We start from the raw sequence: 17,566 nt of genomic DNA, 5'->3' as shown, positions 1-17,566 counted from the left end.
CAGGGAGAGAGCCTAGATTGCATTTGTTTAAGAGAATAGCATATTTATTCACATGTTTGCTGGGGTGGAGCTGAGGGAGGCATTTTTCCTAATGAAGAAAGATGGAGAGTGGTGTTTTTAAAATACAGCCTGTGTCTTGACCACCTTAAAAATGTGACAGTGGGGCTTCCCAGGTGGCACAGTGGTTGAGAGTCCGCCTGCCAATGCAGGGGACACGGGTTTGTGCCCTGGTCCGGGAAGATCCCACATGCCGCGGAGCGACTAGGCCCGCGAGCCATAGCCACTGAGCCTGCGCGTCTGGAGCCTGTGCTCCGCAACGGGAGAGTGGCTCTCTGTGGCTTCATTATGTTTCTAATAGGACACCATTGGAGTTGATCCAAGAATCAACTATTTTCTTCCATTATGTGAAGTTGAGGAAGAGCAGTGCATTACTAACAGGATACAACAGTATCCTCAGTATTCTCTCATTTTAAGTCTATTCCACCTTAATGCTTTCAAGTACTTCTGGTGTATTTATATTCAATATTTCTAATGTACTTATAAGATACATTGGAGTTTCTTACAGGAAACCAAAACATTTATTAACTCCTTCCCCGCACTTAATTCCTTTCTCCTACGTAATAGAAATCAGTCTACAAATATTTCATTGCCACTTAAAAACCAAATAAATATATTTTAAACAGATTTGAAATCAGGAAAAAACTGAAAACAGCCAAAAAGAAAGAAAAGAAAGAAAAAAAGAAAAAGCAAGAAGAGGAGCAGGAAAAGAAGAAACTGACACAGATTCAAGAATCTCAGGTAGGAGATTCAATAGTCCTCGTTATTCAAAGAATAAAACCTCTATTTTGAGTGTGTATGTGTGTTTATATAAAAGATGGGTTTATATTAATCAGCCTAGGTCAGTTAGTGCAAGACTATTTATGTACTATCTTCATCTTATAGGTTTCATTAATCTCTGGACATATCATTTCACCATTAGCTGTGCTGTTTAACTCCATGGGAATTCTACTCAAGTCTGCATGTAAAAAGCAGCTCATTGGTGTGTGAGCACTCCTTAAGGGAAAGTTTGTAAACTTCCTGTCCCGGGTAGCTGAATCGGTTATGATGTTTACTCAGGTGTATGTCATCCTGGACTTGGTAATAAATGTAGCTGGGAAAATTAGTCATCTCTGCATTTATCACAAAAAGCTTTGTTGACAGTATTAACATATACTAGCTGTGATCTAGGGAGTGCTTCCGGAAAGTGTTTATCTTATACTTCTTAGGCTTTCTGTTTATTAGGCAGGTAAGACAAGGACTGACTTTACTGCTCTATCCTCTTTGTCCACAAGAGGATGCTCTCTCCTCTTAAGCAAATTTCAATTTCTGCAACCAATATATATAGATTCACATTGGAGAACTGAATGATTTTTAGGTATAGAGAATGTTATCATCAGCTGTTGGTAAAAAGAGCCATCCTACATATTTTTCCCTTCCCAGGTAACATCCCATAACAAGGAACGACGTTCCAAACGGGATGAGAAACTAGATAAGAAATCTCAAGCCATGGAGGAGCTAAAAGCAGAGCGAGAAAAACGGAAGAACAGAACAGGTAGGTGGGGAAAATGTGATGGCTACTTTGTGTCTTTGATCATATGATTTAACTTCCTGATGCCAATTTTAATTTTTCCCCCTTTTTAGCTCTCTAGTATAGACAGTTCCAAACACATACAGAGAATAGTGTAATGAAACTCCATGAACCCATCCTCCAACTTCAGCAGTCAACTCATAGCTAATCTTATTAAATCTACACTGCCCTCTTCCTTTGGGTTATTTTGAAGTAAATCCCAGCATCATCATATTTCAACCATAAATATTTCAATATGTGTCTCTAAAAGATAAGGACTATTTTAAATGTAACTACAGTACTATTACTATACCTAAAAAATAGTAACAAATATTTTCTCCCAGTCTGTAGGTTGTCTTTTCATTTTATTTGTGGTTTCCTTGGCTGTGCAAAAGCTTATAAGTCTGATTAGGTCCCATGTGTTTATTTTTGCTTTTATGTCTTCCCTTTTAAAAAATTATTTGTTTATTTATTTTTGGCTGCATCAGGTCTTAGTTGTGGCATGCAGGATCTTTCATTGTGGCGTGTGGGCTTCTCTCTGGTTGTGGCGCATGGGCTCTGTAGTTGCAACACACAGGCTCTCTAGCTGTGGCATGTAGGCTCAGTAGTTGCAGCATGCGGACTTAGTTGCCTGGTGGCATGTGGGATCTTAGTTCCCTGACCAGGGATCAAACCCACATACCCTGCACTGGAAGGTGGATTTTTAACCACTGGACCACCAGGGAAGTCCCTGCTTTTATTTCTATTGCCTTGGGATACTGACCTAAGAAAACATTGGTACGATTTATGTCAGAGAATGTTTTGCCTATGTTCTCTTCTAGGAGTTTTATGGTGTCATGTCTTATATTTAAGTCTTTAAGCCACAAAATAGTGATATTCTAATGTATCGTTCTTTCTTCATTTATTATCTGGTATGCTTCTAGAAAGAGAAACTTCTCATCAGCTATTCAGTTACCACCAGGGACATTTTGTATAGGAAAGGCAGAGTAAATTCTTGCCTTTTTTTCCCCCTTTTATTTACTAGTTTTCAAAAGAATGAGATAGTTCCTTGGCAAACTCCAAAGATAACCAGTGAAATTTGTTTATTTTGAATATCCCTGTGAACTCATGGATTTTAACATAGTTTATGGGTTTTTTTAATATAAATTTATTTATTTTTATATTTTTATTTTAGGCTGCATTGGGTCTTCTTTGCTGCATGCGGGCTTTCTCTAGTTGTGAGCAGGAGCTACTCTTCGTTGCAGTGCACGGGCTTCTCATTGCGGTGGCTTCTCCTGTTGCGGAGCATGGGCTCAGTAGTTGTGGCTTGCAGGCTCAGTAGTTGTGGTGCACGGGCTTAGTTGCTCCTCAGCATGTGGGATCTTCCCAGGCCAGGGCTTGAACCCGTGTCTCCTGCATTGGCAGGCGGATTCTTAACCATTGCGCCATCAGGGAAGACCCCATACTTTATGTTTTTACTCCATTGCAATTATTATTATTATTGTTGTTGAGACTCAAATTGTCTTATCTTCAAGCAGTTGTAGCCTGTGTCCTTTTTTTTTTTTTTTGTAGCCTGAGTCCTTTTGATGTGAAACCCCAGTAGTCTTTAATAGCTTTCTTGCTTTCTGGATTTGGAGTCAGACATTTCTCTAAGGAGCCCTGGGTTTTTTTGGTTTTGGGTGGGGTTTTTTTTCTCATGAGAAATTGTATTTAGACACCATAGTCTAGACGCAGGAGTGCGACTGGGTTGGTTATTATTTCTAAGTCTTTTCAGTGTCCACAGCTAGGATTTTTTTTTTTTTTAAGAATTTATTTTGAGCCTCATACTGGTATGTCCATTTCAAAACCAGGATACCAAGTTTTTTTGTTTTGATTTATAGCAACTTTCTTAAGGTATAATTAAGGTACCATACTGTTTACTCATTTAAAGTATACAAGGCAATGGCTTGTAGTATATTCACAGCTGTGTGGTAAAACTCAGTGTGTTTTAAGATGTTTCATTACCCCAGAAAGAAACCCTATATCCCTTAACTGTCACCCCCCTCTACGGACCTGTTATCTCCCAGCCCTAGGCAACCACTGGTCTACTTTCTGTCACTATAGACTTGCCTATTCCGGGCATTTCATATAAATGGACTCATACAATATATGATCTCTTGTGTCTGGCTTCTTTCACGTAGCATGCTTTCTAGGTTCATCCATGTTGTAGCACGTAACAATACTTCTTTTATGTCTGAATAATATTCCATTGTATGGATATACACATTTTATTTATCTGTTCACCTTTTGAGGGACACTGGGTTGTTTCCACTTTTTGACTATTATGAATAATGCTGCTCTGAGCATTTATAGTGGAATTGTTAAAGCATATGGTAACTCTGTGTTTGACTTTTTTTTTTTTGCGTACGCGGGCCTCTCACTGTCGTGGCCTCTCCCGTTGCGGAGCACAGGCTCCGGACGCGCAGGCTCAGCGGCCATGGCTCACAAGCCTAGCCGCTCCACGGCATGTGGGATCTTCCAGGACCGGGGCACGAACCTGTGTCCCCTGCATCGGCAGGCGGACTCTCAACCACCGCGCCACCAGGGAAGCCCTGTGTTTGACCTTTTGAGAAACTACCAGGCTGTTTTCCAAGAGGCTTAACCATTTTGCATTCCCAGCAGCAACTTATGAGGGTTCCACTCTTTCCACATCCTCACTAACACTTGTCATTGTCTTTATGATTATAACCATTTCAGTGAGCATGAAGTGATATCTTGTTGTGGTTTTGATTTGCGTTTTCCTAATGACTGGTGATGTTGAGTATCTTTTTGTATGCTTATTGGCCATTTGGATATCTTCTTTGATGAAATGTCTAGTCAAGTCCTTTGCCCATATTTTAATCAAGTTCTTTGGTTCTTGTTGAGTTGTAAGACTTTTAAAATTATTTTGAATATTAATTCTTTATCAGAGACACGATTTACAGATATTTTCTCCCATTCTCCCATAGGTTGTCCGTTCACTCTTTAATAGTGTCGTTTGATGCATAAGTTAATTTTGGTGAAGTACTGTTTTCCTTCACTTTTTTTTCTTTTGTTGCCTGTACTTTCGGTGTCACATCCAATAAATCATTGCTAAATCCAGTGTCATAAAGCTTTCCCCTGTTTCCTTTGAAGAGTTTGATAGTTTTAGCTCTTACATTTAGGTCTTTGATCCAGGGACTTCCCTGGTGGTTCAGTAGTTAAGACACGCTGCCAGTGTTGGGAACCCGGATTTGATCCCTGGTCAGGGAACTAGATCCCGTATGCTGCAACGAAGATCCTGCACGTGGCAACGAAGATCCCATGTGCCACAACTAAGACCCGGAGCAACCAAAAGAAAAGAAAAAAAATGACCTTTGATCCATTTGAATTAATTTTTGTATACGGTGTAAGGTTAGAGTCCAGTTTTTTTTTTTTTGGCATGTGGAATATCCAGTTTTCCCAGCACAAGTTTGTTTTCGGTTTTTTTGTTTTGTTTTGTTTTTTAATATTTATTTATTTATTTGGCTGCATTGGGTCTTAGTTGCGGCACACAGGATCTTCGTTGCCATGTGCAGTATCTTCGTTGCAGCATGAGAGATCTTTAGTTGCAGCATGCAGGCTTCTTAGTTGAGGCATGTGGGGTATAGTTCCCTGACCAGGAATCAAACCCAGGGCCCCTCCATTGGGAGCACGGAGTCATAGCACTGGACCACCAGGGAAGTACCACAGCACAAGTTTGTTTTTTGTTTTTCTTTTGTTTTTTATAAATTTATTTATTTTTGGCTACACTGGGTCTTTGTTGCTGTGTACGGGCTTTCTCTAGTTGTGGCAAGCGGGGGCTACTCTTCATTGCAGTGCGTGGACTTCTCATCGTGGTGGCTTCTCTTGTTGCGGAGCACGGGCTCTAGGTGCGTGGGCTTTAGTAGTTGTGGCACGCAGGCTCAGTAGTTGTGGCGCACAGGCTTAATTGCTCCATGGTATGTGGGATCTTCCCGGACCAGGGATTGAACCCATGTCCCCTGCATTGGCAGGCAGATTCTTAACCACTGCACCACAAGGGAAATCCCCCCACCCCGGCACAAGTTTTTGAAATGACTGTCATTTCCCTATTGAATGGCCTTGACACCCTTGTTGGGAATCATCTGACCATATATGCAAGGGTTTATTTCTGGGCTCTCTATTTCATTGGTCTGTATGTCTGTCTTTTGAATGACTATGTTTTAAAGTCACTTGTTGGGAGTTCCCTGGTTGTCTAGTGGTTAGGATTCAGCGCTTTAACTGCCGTGGCCTGGGTTCAATCCCTGACCAGGGGAATGAGATCTTACAAGCCCCACAGTCAAAAAAAAAACCAACACAAAACACTTGTTATAGTTGTTTTTTGTGTGGTTGTGCCATCAAATGAGTACTTTGTTTTATTTTGCTTGTGATCTGTAGAGATGACTTTTTGTTCTGTTCTATGATTATACACGATGCAAGGTTCCAAAGTCAAATCTACTAAGCAAGGTATATTCAGAGAAATTTAGCATCTATAGCCTTCTCTTTCACCCCTTGCCTCCCTCCCATAGTAGATGACCACTTAAAAAAAATTTTTTTATATCCCCCCTTTTTATTTTTTAAACAAAAGGACACAGATTCACCCTCCATCTTAGATTAATGTTAGTGCATTATACACACTTCTCTCTGCCTTGCTTCTCTCACTTAACCATATATTCTAAAGATAACTCCTTAGTTTTTATGTTGAGCAATGGTTAGTAGATTACCTGTTTTTGTAAATAATTTTATTGGAATACAGTGATGCCCATTTTTTCATAATTGTGACTACTTTCTGTCTACAGTAGCAAAGTTGAGTAGTTGATACAGTGACCATATAATGCCTATTCTAAAAATATTTATGTGTTCATTTAAAACATTTTCTGACTCAGGATGCAGTGTAAGGCTCGGCTCTTTCCTTTTTTTACAGCTGCAGCGTAGTTCATTGGGTGGATGTGCTAGAGGTGATTCAGCCACTCCCCTTTGTGGACATTTGGGTTGTTTTCAGTCTCCTGCTATTACAAATAGTACTGTAAACTCAAAGTAAGTTTTTCCTGAAAGACTCTCTGAAGACATCTTAAGTTTATCCCCAATTTTCCTGCCAATCTTCAAGTGCCTTGAGAGATATAAAAGACAGCTGTCAGTAGAGTTGGTGACCCTTTTTGCCCACTTAGTGACAGTCTTCCAGCCCTTTTTTTTTTTTGTCTACCGCGGCTTTACATTCGTGTGTGACTTAAACTTTCTGGTTAACGTACTTGTTAACACAAGTAATCACAAACCAGGCCAGAGAGGATGGAGCTGTCTATTGGGTCCTTTTCCATGTTCCAGTTCTTTTTCAGGGATGAAAGATGTTTCAGCTTCTTATTGAGAGAATCTAGGTAAACATTTCCTCTTTTTTTAAGCTGAGCTCCTCGCCAAGAAACAGCCATTAAAAACCAGTGAGGTGTACTCTGACGATGAGGAGGAGGAGGAAGATGACAAGTCCAGTGAAAAGTCAGACCGCTCATCCCGAACATCGTCATCTGATGAAGAAGAGGAGTAAGCTGTGTACATTTTGGTCTAGTAGTCAGGATAGGTGGTTCTTTGGGGAAAGGCTTAGTGTAGTTTCCACATTTCCCCTGTTCGGGTGACGAACTTTGGTTTGGTTCCGTACCCTGAATTGCCGAGCTGGGTTCCCCAGCACACCAGCCCAAACATATACTTCTGCTGTTGGCTCTTAGCCTGTACCCCTGCACATTTTATCATGGCCAGGCGGGTAGGAGCTGCCTTCATGTCACCCTCAGATTGGCCAGGAGCTTCCATTAGTTTTCCTAGTCTGATAGGTTATCTGGGATGGCAGCCTCATTTGAGACAGTTCACACTACTGGTTAGGAATAGGATTCTAGTCCCACTTTCCTGTTGCTTCATTTATTTCTCCTACTGTATGAAATCACACATACTTCGGTTAAGTTTTAAGAAGTTGGTATTATTTATTTACCTTGATCTGTTTTTATGATGCACATTTTTCCCAGTGTCCTTTGTTCCTCACAGGAAAGAAGAGATCCCTCCAAAATCACAACCGGTCTCCTTACCAGAGGAACTGAATCGGGTTCGATTATCACGGCATAAGCTGGAACGTTGGTGTCACATGCCCTTCTTTGCTAAAACTGTCACAGGATGTTTTGTACGGATTGGCATTGGAAACCACAACAGCAAACCAGTTTACCGGGTTAGTATTTCTTTCCTTGGACAATTGTCCATGTTTTATGTTTTAAATATAATGATTCTTAGCTAGGAGTAGGAACTACTGAACAAATCTGTCACTTTTCCCATTTGATGGGAAAATAGACTCCAATTGAGATGCCCTTAGAGCAGTGGCAGTCTGAGCCAACCAGAGATCTATTGTGACCTGCTGCCAGGAGGAGTACTTGGAGCCCAAGGGTTTAGATTTAGAACAGTTTTCTCTATCCTCTTTTCATGTAGATGTGAGAAGGCAGACACTAAACGAAGTATTTTTCAAGAGTTATGTAATCTGGAAGATTTGTTCATTTGAAAAATAAATAAATGAAAATTTTCCATGTTACATACTAAGTGACTTCTGGGACAGGGAGTTATATTGAGGTTTGAAAAATGATGAACAGGGACTTCCCTGGTGGCACAGTGGTTAAGAATCTGCCTGCCAGCATGGGGGACGCGGGTTCGAGCCCTGGTCCGGGAAGATTCCGTATGCCATGGAGCAACTAAGCCTGTGTGCCGCAACTACTGAGCTTGCACTCTAGAGCCTGCGAGCCACAACTACTGAGCCCGTGCGCCTAGAGCCTGTGCTCCACTACAAGAGAAGCCACCGCAGTGAGAAGCCTGCGCACCACAACGAAGAGTAGCCCCTGCTCTCCGCAACTAGAGAAAAGCCCATGCGCAGCAACGAGGACCCAATGCAGCCAAAAATTAATTATTTTTTTTTAAAAAAAGAATCTGCCTGCCAACGGAGGGGACACGGGTTTGAGCCCTAGTCCAGGAAGATCCCACATGCTGTGGAGCAACTAAGCCTGTGCACCACCACAACTACTGAAGCCTGTGCTCCACACAAAGAGAAGCCATCGCACTGAGAAGCCCTCGCACCTCAACGAAGAGTAGACCCCGCTTGCTGCAACTAGGAAAAGACCACACGCAGCAACAAAGACCTGATGCAGCCAAAAATAAATTAATTTTTTTAAAAAACCCTCCAACCTAATAGAGATTATCTTGTGAGTTCCAGCTCTGCTTCTGTGGTCTAGATGACTAGAACATAGCTGTTTGATTTTTTTTCTTTTTGTTTTTGTTTGTTTTGTTCTGGGTTGTTTGGTTTTAACGTGTTTTGCCTCCTTCTGTGAGGACCAGGGGCCATGTCATGTCCCAGAAACTTTGGCAACAGAAACAGACCTCATGGTCTTCACACTTGATTGATAAAACTGACCTCTGAAATCCAGGTGCACCCCTTAGTAAGGTAGAATTAAGTTGGAGGGGAAGCTTCCAACGCCCCACCAGGCTAACTGCCTCCTCGCCTGGCGCTTGCTTAACTCTGGGCACAGGTGCCTGGCCGTCTGAGTTCTAAGCCCGAGAAAGGTGCCCAGAACACCTGGCAGCTGTGGGCTTCTCTCAGTGTGGGGTCACTCATCTGCACTCATGCAGATGGAGCCAGAGGGTGGGGTGGAGAGCTCTGAAAGAGTCTGTTGTGATTGGTGTCTCTGTCCTCACTTAGGTTGCTGAAATCACGGGTGTAGTGGAAACCGCCAAAGTTTACCAGCTTGGTGGCACCAGAACAAACAAAGGGCTACAGCTACGGTAGGAGAGGTGCTTCTGTGGCAGCTTCTGCTCCCGTGCAAACAGGCACTGCCTGTTGCGGCTGTTATTCACTCCCAGTGTGATGTTTCTTGTTACAGTAATACTGTTTGTGTTATCCCCGCAGGGGACTTGGAGGGAAACTTGTATTCTGCCTTTGCCTATAGGGAAAGTAGGATATATCTCTCTCATAGGGGAAGTCAGGGATATGGAGCAGTGGGACACATAGAAGGAAAATGTCAGATTGCGAGACCCCCTCCTCCCAGAATCCTGCAGGCATTCCTCGGTGAGCATGGTCAGGAGGCTTGCTTCTGGTCCTGGCTCCATCACAAACTAACTTGATCTTTCACAAGCCAGGTTACCTTTTTGGACTTAGTTTCTGCTTCAATAACATGATATTGACTGACTGCTGGCTACATGCCACAGTTCTAGGCATCAGGATAGAAGCGAGAACAAAATACACACACAAATCCCTATCCTCTTGGAGCCTGAAAATTCTAAAGGCCCTATATGGGAAGGAACAGAAGTAGCTTGCCAGGTGACTGCAAACAGTGGGTCATAGACAAGGCTCTGCCATGGCCTTACTTGGCCTCTCTGGTCTCTCTGTTCCCTTCTCCCATTCCCATCATTTCTCCTGGACTGTTTGAAAAGAGCCAGTTGCTGTGGGCAGCAGCCATGACGTGCTGAAAGTGACTGTCTCTGGGAGGATGACACTGACTCACGTGGCCAGCACAGGAGTCAGTAGAACGGCAGTGTTCTTTCTAGGGATAGAGCTTCCTTGTCATTCAGATATCTGTAATATTTCATATTCTTGATGCCAGTTGACCGTGATGGATTTTATTGTAAACGGACTTTTGAAGCACTGGCCAAATCCACTTGTTTCTGGGGCTCACTTTGATTTTTAGTCCCTGCTGTCCGTTAGAACAACCTGGGAGGGGCTTTTTGTGTGTACAGTTTCAGTGCCTGGTTCCTACTTCCAGAGATTCTGATTCAGTTGATCTAGAGTGGTGCTTTGGCACTAGAAGTTTTGTAAATATTCCTAGATGATTCTAAAGGGTAGCTAGGATGGAAGCTAGGTGGGGTTGCTCTTCTGGCGCTGCAGTCAACATACACATTCCTGAAGCTGCTCTTTTTTGTGTAGGCACGGCAGTGACCAGCGAGTGTTCCGCCTAGAGTTTGTCTCAAACCAGGAGTTTACTGAAAGCGAATTCATGAAGTGGAAAGAAGCGGTAAGTGGACAGACAGCACCTCCCTAGCAGTTGTTGATGAAAACACTGAGAGAGCCTCTTTCCAAAACCCTTTATCATAAATAACCTTTTATCATGTTTTGGTCCAGATGTTCTCTGCTGGCATGCAGTTGCCCACTCTAGATGAAATCAATAAGAAGGAATTATCTATTAAAGAAGCTCTTAATTATAAATTCAATGACCAGGACATTGAAGAGGTAAGAAACCTGGTACCCCAGAGTCCGGAGGCTCATCAAGAACCAGTGTTAGAGAAGATCATGCCTTTCTTTTCTTTCCTGTATCTTGACTTGTATTTTTGGCTCTGCTACTGTTGCATGAGAAAGAGGGAATACTATTATCGCTACCTTATTATTTATAGTTCATCAAGATTTTCTCCATACATTCTCACTTGAAGTCATAGACTAAGGAAGTGTATTCAGGGTTCAGGAATCTGTATTCTTCTTCTAGGCTTGGTCCTTTAAGAGTTTTCTTTTTCCAAAACATTTTGGTAAAATTCCTTGATCTCTGTTCGCTGGGACAGTGGCTAGCCTGACAGTACAAGGTCCTTGGGCTGCTGCTGTTTATTGGTGCATGTTTCTTCCCACTATCCCAGAAGAATCTCCATGACCCTGGAAGCAGCATAGCATCCCTTGGAATGAACTCGCTCTCTCTGTGGGGCATGGCATTGCTATAGGAAGAGCAGCCCCTGTTTAACTAGCTGCTTACCTCCAAAATGGGCTCACCTATCTTGCCTACAAAGCTAATTTAGAAATACCTCACTGCTGGTATCTCCTCTCTGGTACAGATTGTAAAAGAGAAAGAAAGATTCAGGAAAGCTCCACCCAACTATGCTATGAAGAAAACGCAGCTCCTAAAGGAAAAGGTGAGGACTTGTGGTTGAGCCTCTCTCCCTGTCCTGTAAGGAGATGTGGAAATCAAACTTGTTCACCGTCTTTCAAGTTAGTAGTGTCAGGATTGGGAGAAAATGCTGGGCTCAAAGGTAAGCAACAGTGCTTTCTTGGCACCTGGGCAGCATCCTTTGGCTGTTTTCCTTTCTATAAGTTGAAACTGATCTTGCTTGTTCCATTTTCCTCACTTTCTAGTCATTTTAGTTTCGTGTGTAATAAGATAGACCCCAGGGTAGTATCAGCACTGGGTCTGAACAGACGAATGATATTGCCAAGCCCAGCTGCGGTGGGTGGTTTTCCGTTCTTCACATCAGGGTGGGGTGAGCCTTGTTAGGCTGAGTTAGCCATGTGGGGCCTGGGTTCTACGGTGTTTGTTTTCAGTACTCTTTCACACCTCCTGTCATTTGTTCATCATGTGAGGTATCTTGCCTGTGCTGGAAGTAATGGGACATTTAATATAGAGCCAGTCATAGCCAGAATCTCACATGTCTCTCTATGTGCAGGCCATGGCCGAGGACCTGGGGGATCAGGACAAGGCCAAACAAATCCAAGACCAGCTGAACGAGCTGGAGGAACGAGCAGAGGCCCTGGACCGCCAGCGGACCAAGAACATATCTGCGATCAGGTGTGTTACAGATCCTTGGTCCACAATTATCAGGCAAGCCTGTGGCCTTGTACGCACTGTGCTCCAGTGGCTCCACGTATCTCCGGGGTGAGGACTCAGTGGTCCCCTCCCTCCTTTCACAGCCCACTGACTCATGCCTCTTACTCACCCCACAGTTACATCAACCAGCGGAACCGGGAGTGGAACATTGTGGAGTCTGAGAAGGCCCTTGTGGTGAGTAAGACAACTTTATCTGGATCACTGAAAATAATTTTAATTAATAAAACAATATGTAATCTTTTCTGTATCTTGCTTGAGTTTATCTTTCAATTATTGAAGTAACGTGTACACTTAACACACACATAGTTTCTCTGTAGGCACACATACAAGCACATAAGTTATTAATTTATAATAAAAAGCAGCAGACTTCTACCCTGTCTTATCCCTCCCCATCTTTAGATTCTACTCCATGCATATTCATTTTTATCAGTTTCCAGTCTTTTTCTTTTGGTTGTTGCCCCCATAATCTGCTCTGGTGTTCTTAAAGGGAAAAGGATGATAGACAGCCTTTGACTTTTTTTAGGACCTTTCAGACTGTTATTTATATGTAAGCTTACGATGAATGAGAGGTGGGGGGCAGGAGATACAGTTCTGTAATACATGCTCTCTGTTTCAGGCTGAAAGTCACAACATGAAAAACCAACAGATGGATCCTTTTACCAGGCGACAGTGTAAACCTACCATCGTTTCTAATGTGAGTGCCTAGAGAGGACGTTTTTAGTCAGGACCTAGATTCTGGGACATAAAATGAATTCCATTAGGAGATTAATAAAGAAGTTAAAAATAATATTGTCTTAGTGGGATTTGCTTGCCTCAAACTCTTGGGTCTGGATACTTCCTTTTTTTATCTTACTCTAGGACATACAGGTAGTGAAAACCTGGCATGGATTTGTAGAAACCTATGGACTAACCGCCTATGCCAGGGCAGGTTTACCAGTGCAGCAGAGGTGAGGAATGTGTAGGCTGAAGCGCCTAGCTAGGGCCCGTCTGGGCTGGGCTTCAAAGCTTTTAATTGCCCCTTTTTGCAGCGTGGAGGAAAACCCCACTGATCTGCTGATGGGCCCACTGTGGTGCCTGTGATGTTAGTGGTGGTAGGTGGGAAAGAAGCTGGTGGTAGGACTGTGTGAGTGTTGAACAATCTCTAAAATAACTTGCATTGTCTCTCAGTCCAGAGACCCGGCTGTTCAAGCTGCCATATTGGCCCAGCTGAACGCAAAATACGGTTCTGGAGTGTTACCAGATGCTCCAAAGGAAATGAGCAAGGCAAGTATACTACTGGAGCTCGGCCGCTGGTCCGGACACCAGAGGCACTTCCTGGGTCGGGTTTGATTGTCCCCACCTGGAGGAACATGGCGTCCCACTTGCAGTCCTTTCTCCATCCTCATTATTTACAAATGTAATAAACAACTACTGAATTCTGGTCAGATGACCTAAATTCTAAACCCAACACCACTACTTAATGAAGTCCTTGACTATGGCTTTAGGCAACTGACCTCTAGCCCTCTAATCCACATTTTCTCATATGTAAAGTGGGGGTAATATTATATACCCTGCTTATTTAACTCATAGGACAATTAGAAGGAGTAGTTGACGTGTAAGGATGAGAAGTTGTAAAAGTGAAAGTTCTTTGAAAACTAAAATATTAAACCAAGAGAAACTGCCCGTTTAGAAGCCATTTTCTGCCTTTTCCTGAGGAGCCCAAACTGTTCCAGGAATTCCTAAAATCTTGGGTCAGAGGTGGCTTGTTGTCTTAAGCCCACCCTTTCTCCCTCACACCACAGACATGAGCCTTCCCTTCCCTCTCCTCTTTTAGGCTCAGAAAAGAAACTTCTTTGTGGCCTCTCCTGTCCTCCCTCTGAGAGAAGGAATCAGAAAAGGGCCTTAGTAGGAAGATCTAATGAACTCGAGCAGGAGCCTTTACCGTTAGTGGTCACTGCTTCTTGAAGTCCACTTGCATTTATACTTTGTAATTACTTTTTCTCTTCACATTGCAGGGTCAGGGAAAGGATAAAGATTTGAATTCTAAGTCAGCCAGTGACCTCTCAGAAGACTTGTTCAAAGTACATGATTTCGACGTGAAGATTGATTTACAAGTTCCCAGCTCAGGTAGGTGAAGGTGCAGATTGGTGATGAGCAAGGACCACTTGGCTCCATGGCTCTCAGCCAGCAAGGAGGCCTGATTTTAGGGAAGAAATGGGGGTGTCTGCTTACCAGTATTTATGGAGACCAGAGTAAGACAGGCTGCAGGTCTGTTTTGAGAGGGAACAGGGACAGTAAGGAAGGCTACCTGAAGGGGTGAAGCACAAGACCAAAGGACCTCAGATGCCGATTTGCCTCTTCTTTCCCATAGAGTCAAAGGCTTTGGCCATCACCTCCAAGGCTCCGCCAGCCAAGGATGGAGCTCCAAGGAGATCTCTGAACTTGGAAGACTACAAAAAACGACGAGGGCTTATTTGAGCGCACCCAGCCTGCTGCTTCTGACCCTGCATGCCCCATCACAGTGCCCCACCTTTCCTCTTTTCCTTTGATTTGCCCTCACTGGGCTGGAGCAGCAGTAGAACTGGGAAGAGACTCTAAACTGCCAGTCATCTGTAATATAAACCATTTGCTGTATAGACTTCCCTTGTCTGCAACATCTCCCACCAACCCCCCAGGCCCCACCCAGTGTGAACCTGGGCTCTCTTGGGCTTTATCCATGTCTTTAGATTTGTGTTTGCCTTTTTTTTTTAAAAAAAAAAAAAACCAGCACAATTCATTGGCCACTCTGCACGCATTCAGTGTTACCGTGGAGCTGGGATTCTTGCTGGAGCCCCTGGCGGTGATAGCAGCAGCACTGGGCAGCCTCCTCTATGGACTGCCTTGGACCCAACCATTGAACATTTGGCACCTGACCCTCTGGAGGGAGTGGGGACTGGGCACCTGCAGTCCTCCTTCTTCTCTCCTCATCTTTCTCTTCTTCCCATCTCTGTGGAAGAAGGATTTTCAAAACCAGTTTAGTTTCCAAAAAGTGTACATTTGTGGGGAGGGTGGGGGGTCTATTTGAGAGAGAGTGTGTATGTGTGTATGTGTCTGTAAGTGTGTGGATTTTTTTATCATTTTTTAAAAATGCAGTACTCTTTGTATCAGTCTGTCATGGGTCTATAGCTGTTTCAGATTTTTTTCAGCTGTACTTGAGCATCTGAAACTGCAAGAAAGAAACTCATTAAATGTGATTCTTCTTACTAAACAGGCCTGACTGCTGTAGCTGTGTAACTTCCCCTCCCCCACCTCCTCTTCCCCATCACCTCCCCCACCTTGGAGAAATCTCCCCAGTTTGGCCCCTGCCCTGTCGGCAGGTGGGAGGGAAGCCCACAGCCAGGTACCAGGGAGGGCAGTGCAGGTGTCTTGCTCAGACCATGTGTATAGCCCACAGCCTCCTGGCTGAATGTAGAGTGTGTCTGTTCTCCACCCCATGTACTTGTCTCTTCTTAGTGATTCTGTTTTGCCATTTCAGCAAGAATAATATTTTGTTCTGTTTTTTAAGAGAAAGTATTCAACATGAATGTGGAGAGAACGAACACAAAGATTTAGGTTGCAAATGTTACAAGCATGTGCAGTTCTGTGTGTGTGTATACATATATATATGGTAAGCATATACATTGTTGTGCAGCTAGGGTGAAGCCAGCAAAGAAGTATGTATGTCTTTATGAAATGTTTGCAAAGAGATAAGCTGACTGCTTGATAATCATTCTCAGGTGTAAAGCTCCAAGTGTAAATAAAAGTGGCATTTAACAGATCTTTTCAGAACAAAGTACAGCTGACTATATAAAACAAGAACTAAGATAAAGGAACAGCTGAGAGCTGCTGACTCCCACAAGAGGGAGAGGCATCTCAAAGTCCCTCTTTGTATTTTCACCCTACTTTCTATAAGAAAGTGGGATGATGGGAAATCATGGAGTTGTTTTTAAACATAAAAATGAACTTGGTAACTCTTCTGGGTTTAGTAGAGCCTCAGTGTTGCTTTAACTTAGTTTATACTTTTTTTATTTAAAAAAAAAAGAAAAAAGCAGCAATCGATGGTTTTTAAAAAGAATTGTGTCTGTAAAATTGATAAATATGACTGTAACACAGCTATGTGGTGGCTGTGACACAGTTTGGTTGGGCAAAGGAGTGGTGATGGACTCATTAAAATCATATATACTTGAATAGTCCATTGACCGAAACTCTTTATAGACTATTGTGTAAATGTGGAATCACAGACTGTTAAACATTGCCTGGACTCCAGCAGAGTCCTGGAAGCTGCTGGGACCTCTTCTATAGTGACAAACTTGGACTTTTTTTTTTCTCTGGTTTTAAAGACATGAAATTATAGAATCCATATAATTTGCTGGAGTCATTCTGATCCACCATGTAGATCTGTATTTAGTATCATTTGGATTTGGAGAAGTGTCGGTTACATTATGGCTGTGTAATAAAATTTTTATTAAAACTACATCACACTGTAGCCATTTTGCCACTACCTCCCCACATGCAGCTAATGAAACTTTCGTTCTGAGACACCAAAACACAGCAGGGAGCAAAGCCAACCAAAGAAGACAGAATGTTAACTTGTCACCTGAGTAGCCTACTTGGTGATTGGAGTCAAGACCGAGGGCTTGTCTGCAGTCTCAGCTGAGGCAGGACCTCTGAACTGAGATCTGGTCCAGGCATTGGCTTTATCCCACCAGCTGGGCTTCTTGGTGGTTCAGGCTTCTTGTGCTGGGGAATCACAGCACAGCCTACTGCTCCACCCCGGCCCCACCATGTGGTTTCAGTATTGAAGGGTGCGGCACCTAAGGTGGCTTTCTACATTTTTCACTTCCTTCCAAGAAGCAAAAAGGCCAATGTCCATATGCCTGGCTCATGATGTATAGGTCTGTTTGTCTTGCTTCTGACAGGTGCAGGGAAAGTCTACTGCCTGCAACTTCCCTTCAAAAAGAATGCTTTTGTTTTCTGTTTCTGTGAAGTCCTGACCTGTCACTCAAACTGTACAGATACTTGTAAATAAACTTTATGCCCTGTTTTAACAAGGGAATCAGATTTAGTCCAAGGACTGCATCCTGAGTGGCAGCTCTCAAAGTCATGCTTTAAAAGTCCGAGAGAGTCTCTCTTTCACTTGGTTTCTCTCCTTCCCCTACTCTTAGCCCTGCACCCCCGAAGTGAAAGTGGCTGTTGTCAAGTCTTCAGCCACCTGGTTCCCCAGAAGCCTCTCTGAGACAGTAGTTGTCTAGAGCCAAGGCAACCTCCAACTGGCCTGGTTTACTTCCTACTTTGGAAGATATATCACCAAGCTTTAACAGAACTAGGTGGGCCCCAGATACACTGCCTAACACTGGGG

General features: G+C 43.2%; 1 protein-coding gene across 1 annotated transcript in view; it reads left to right on the top strand.

The window, feature by feature from the left end:
• Positions 1–16,683, top strand: part of RTF1 (RTF1 homolog, Paf1/RNA polymerase II complex component) — a 49,223-nt gene extending 32,540 nt beyond the window's left edge. The window contains exons 5-18 of the mRNA XM_032623934.1: positions 684–798; positions 1,480–1,591; positions 7,018–7,153; positions 7,646–7,823; positions 9,333–9,415; positions 10,554–10,641; positions 10,749–10,856; positions 11,444–11,521; positions 12,050–12,171; positions 12,327–12,384; positions 12,827–12,904; positions 13,378–13,473; positions 14,205–14,316; positions 14,561–16,683. Coding sequence (XP_032479825.1) covers positions 684–798; positions 1,480–1,591; positions 7,018–7,153; positions 7,646–7,823; positions 9,333–9,415; positions 10,554–10,641; positions 10,749–10,856; positions 11,444–11,521; positions 12,050–12,171; positions 12,327–12,384; positions 12,827–12,904; positions 13,378–13,473; positions 14,205–14,316; positions 14,561–14,667 — 1,471 coding nt within the window. The 3' untranslated portion in view covers positions 14,668–16,683. The remainder of the gene's footprint in view (positions 1–683; positions 799–1,479; positions 1,592–7,017; positions 7,154–7,645; positions 7,824–9,332; positions 9,416–10,553; positions 10,642–10,748; positions 10,857–11,443; positions 11,522–12,049; positions 12,172–12,326; positions 12,385–12,826; positions 12,905–13,377; positions 13,474–14,204; positions 14,317–14,560) is intronic.
• Positions 16,684–17,566: the final 883 nt, after the last annotated feature.

This window comes from Phocoena sinus, chromosome 2 (assembly GCF_008692025.1).
Source record: "Phocoena sinus isolate mPhoSin1 chromosome 2, mPhoSin1.pri, whole genome shotgun sequence".
In the NCBI taxonomy this organism is placed as follows: Eukaryota; Metazoa; Chordata; class Mammalia; order Artiodactyla; family Phocoenidae; genus Phocoena; species Phocoena sinus.
The sequence above is the reverse complement of the archived record's forward strand: the minus strand, read 5'-3'. Positions and strand labels throughout refer to the sequence as shown.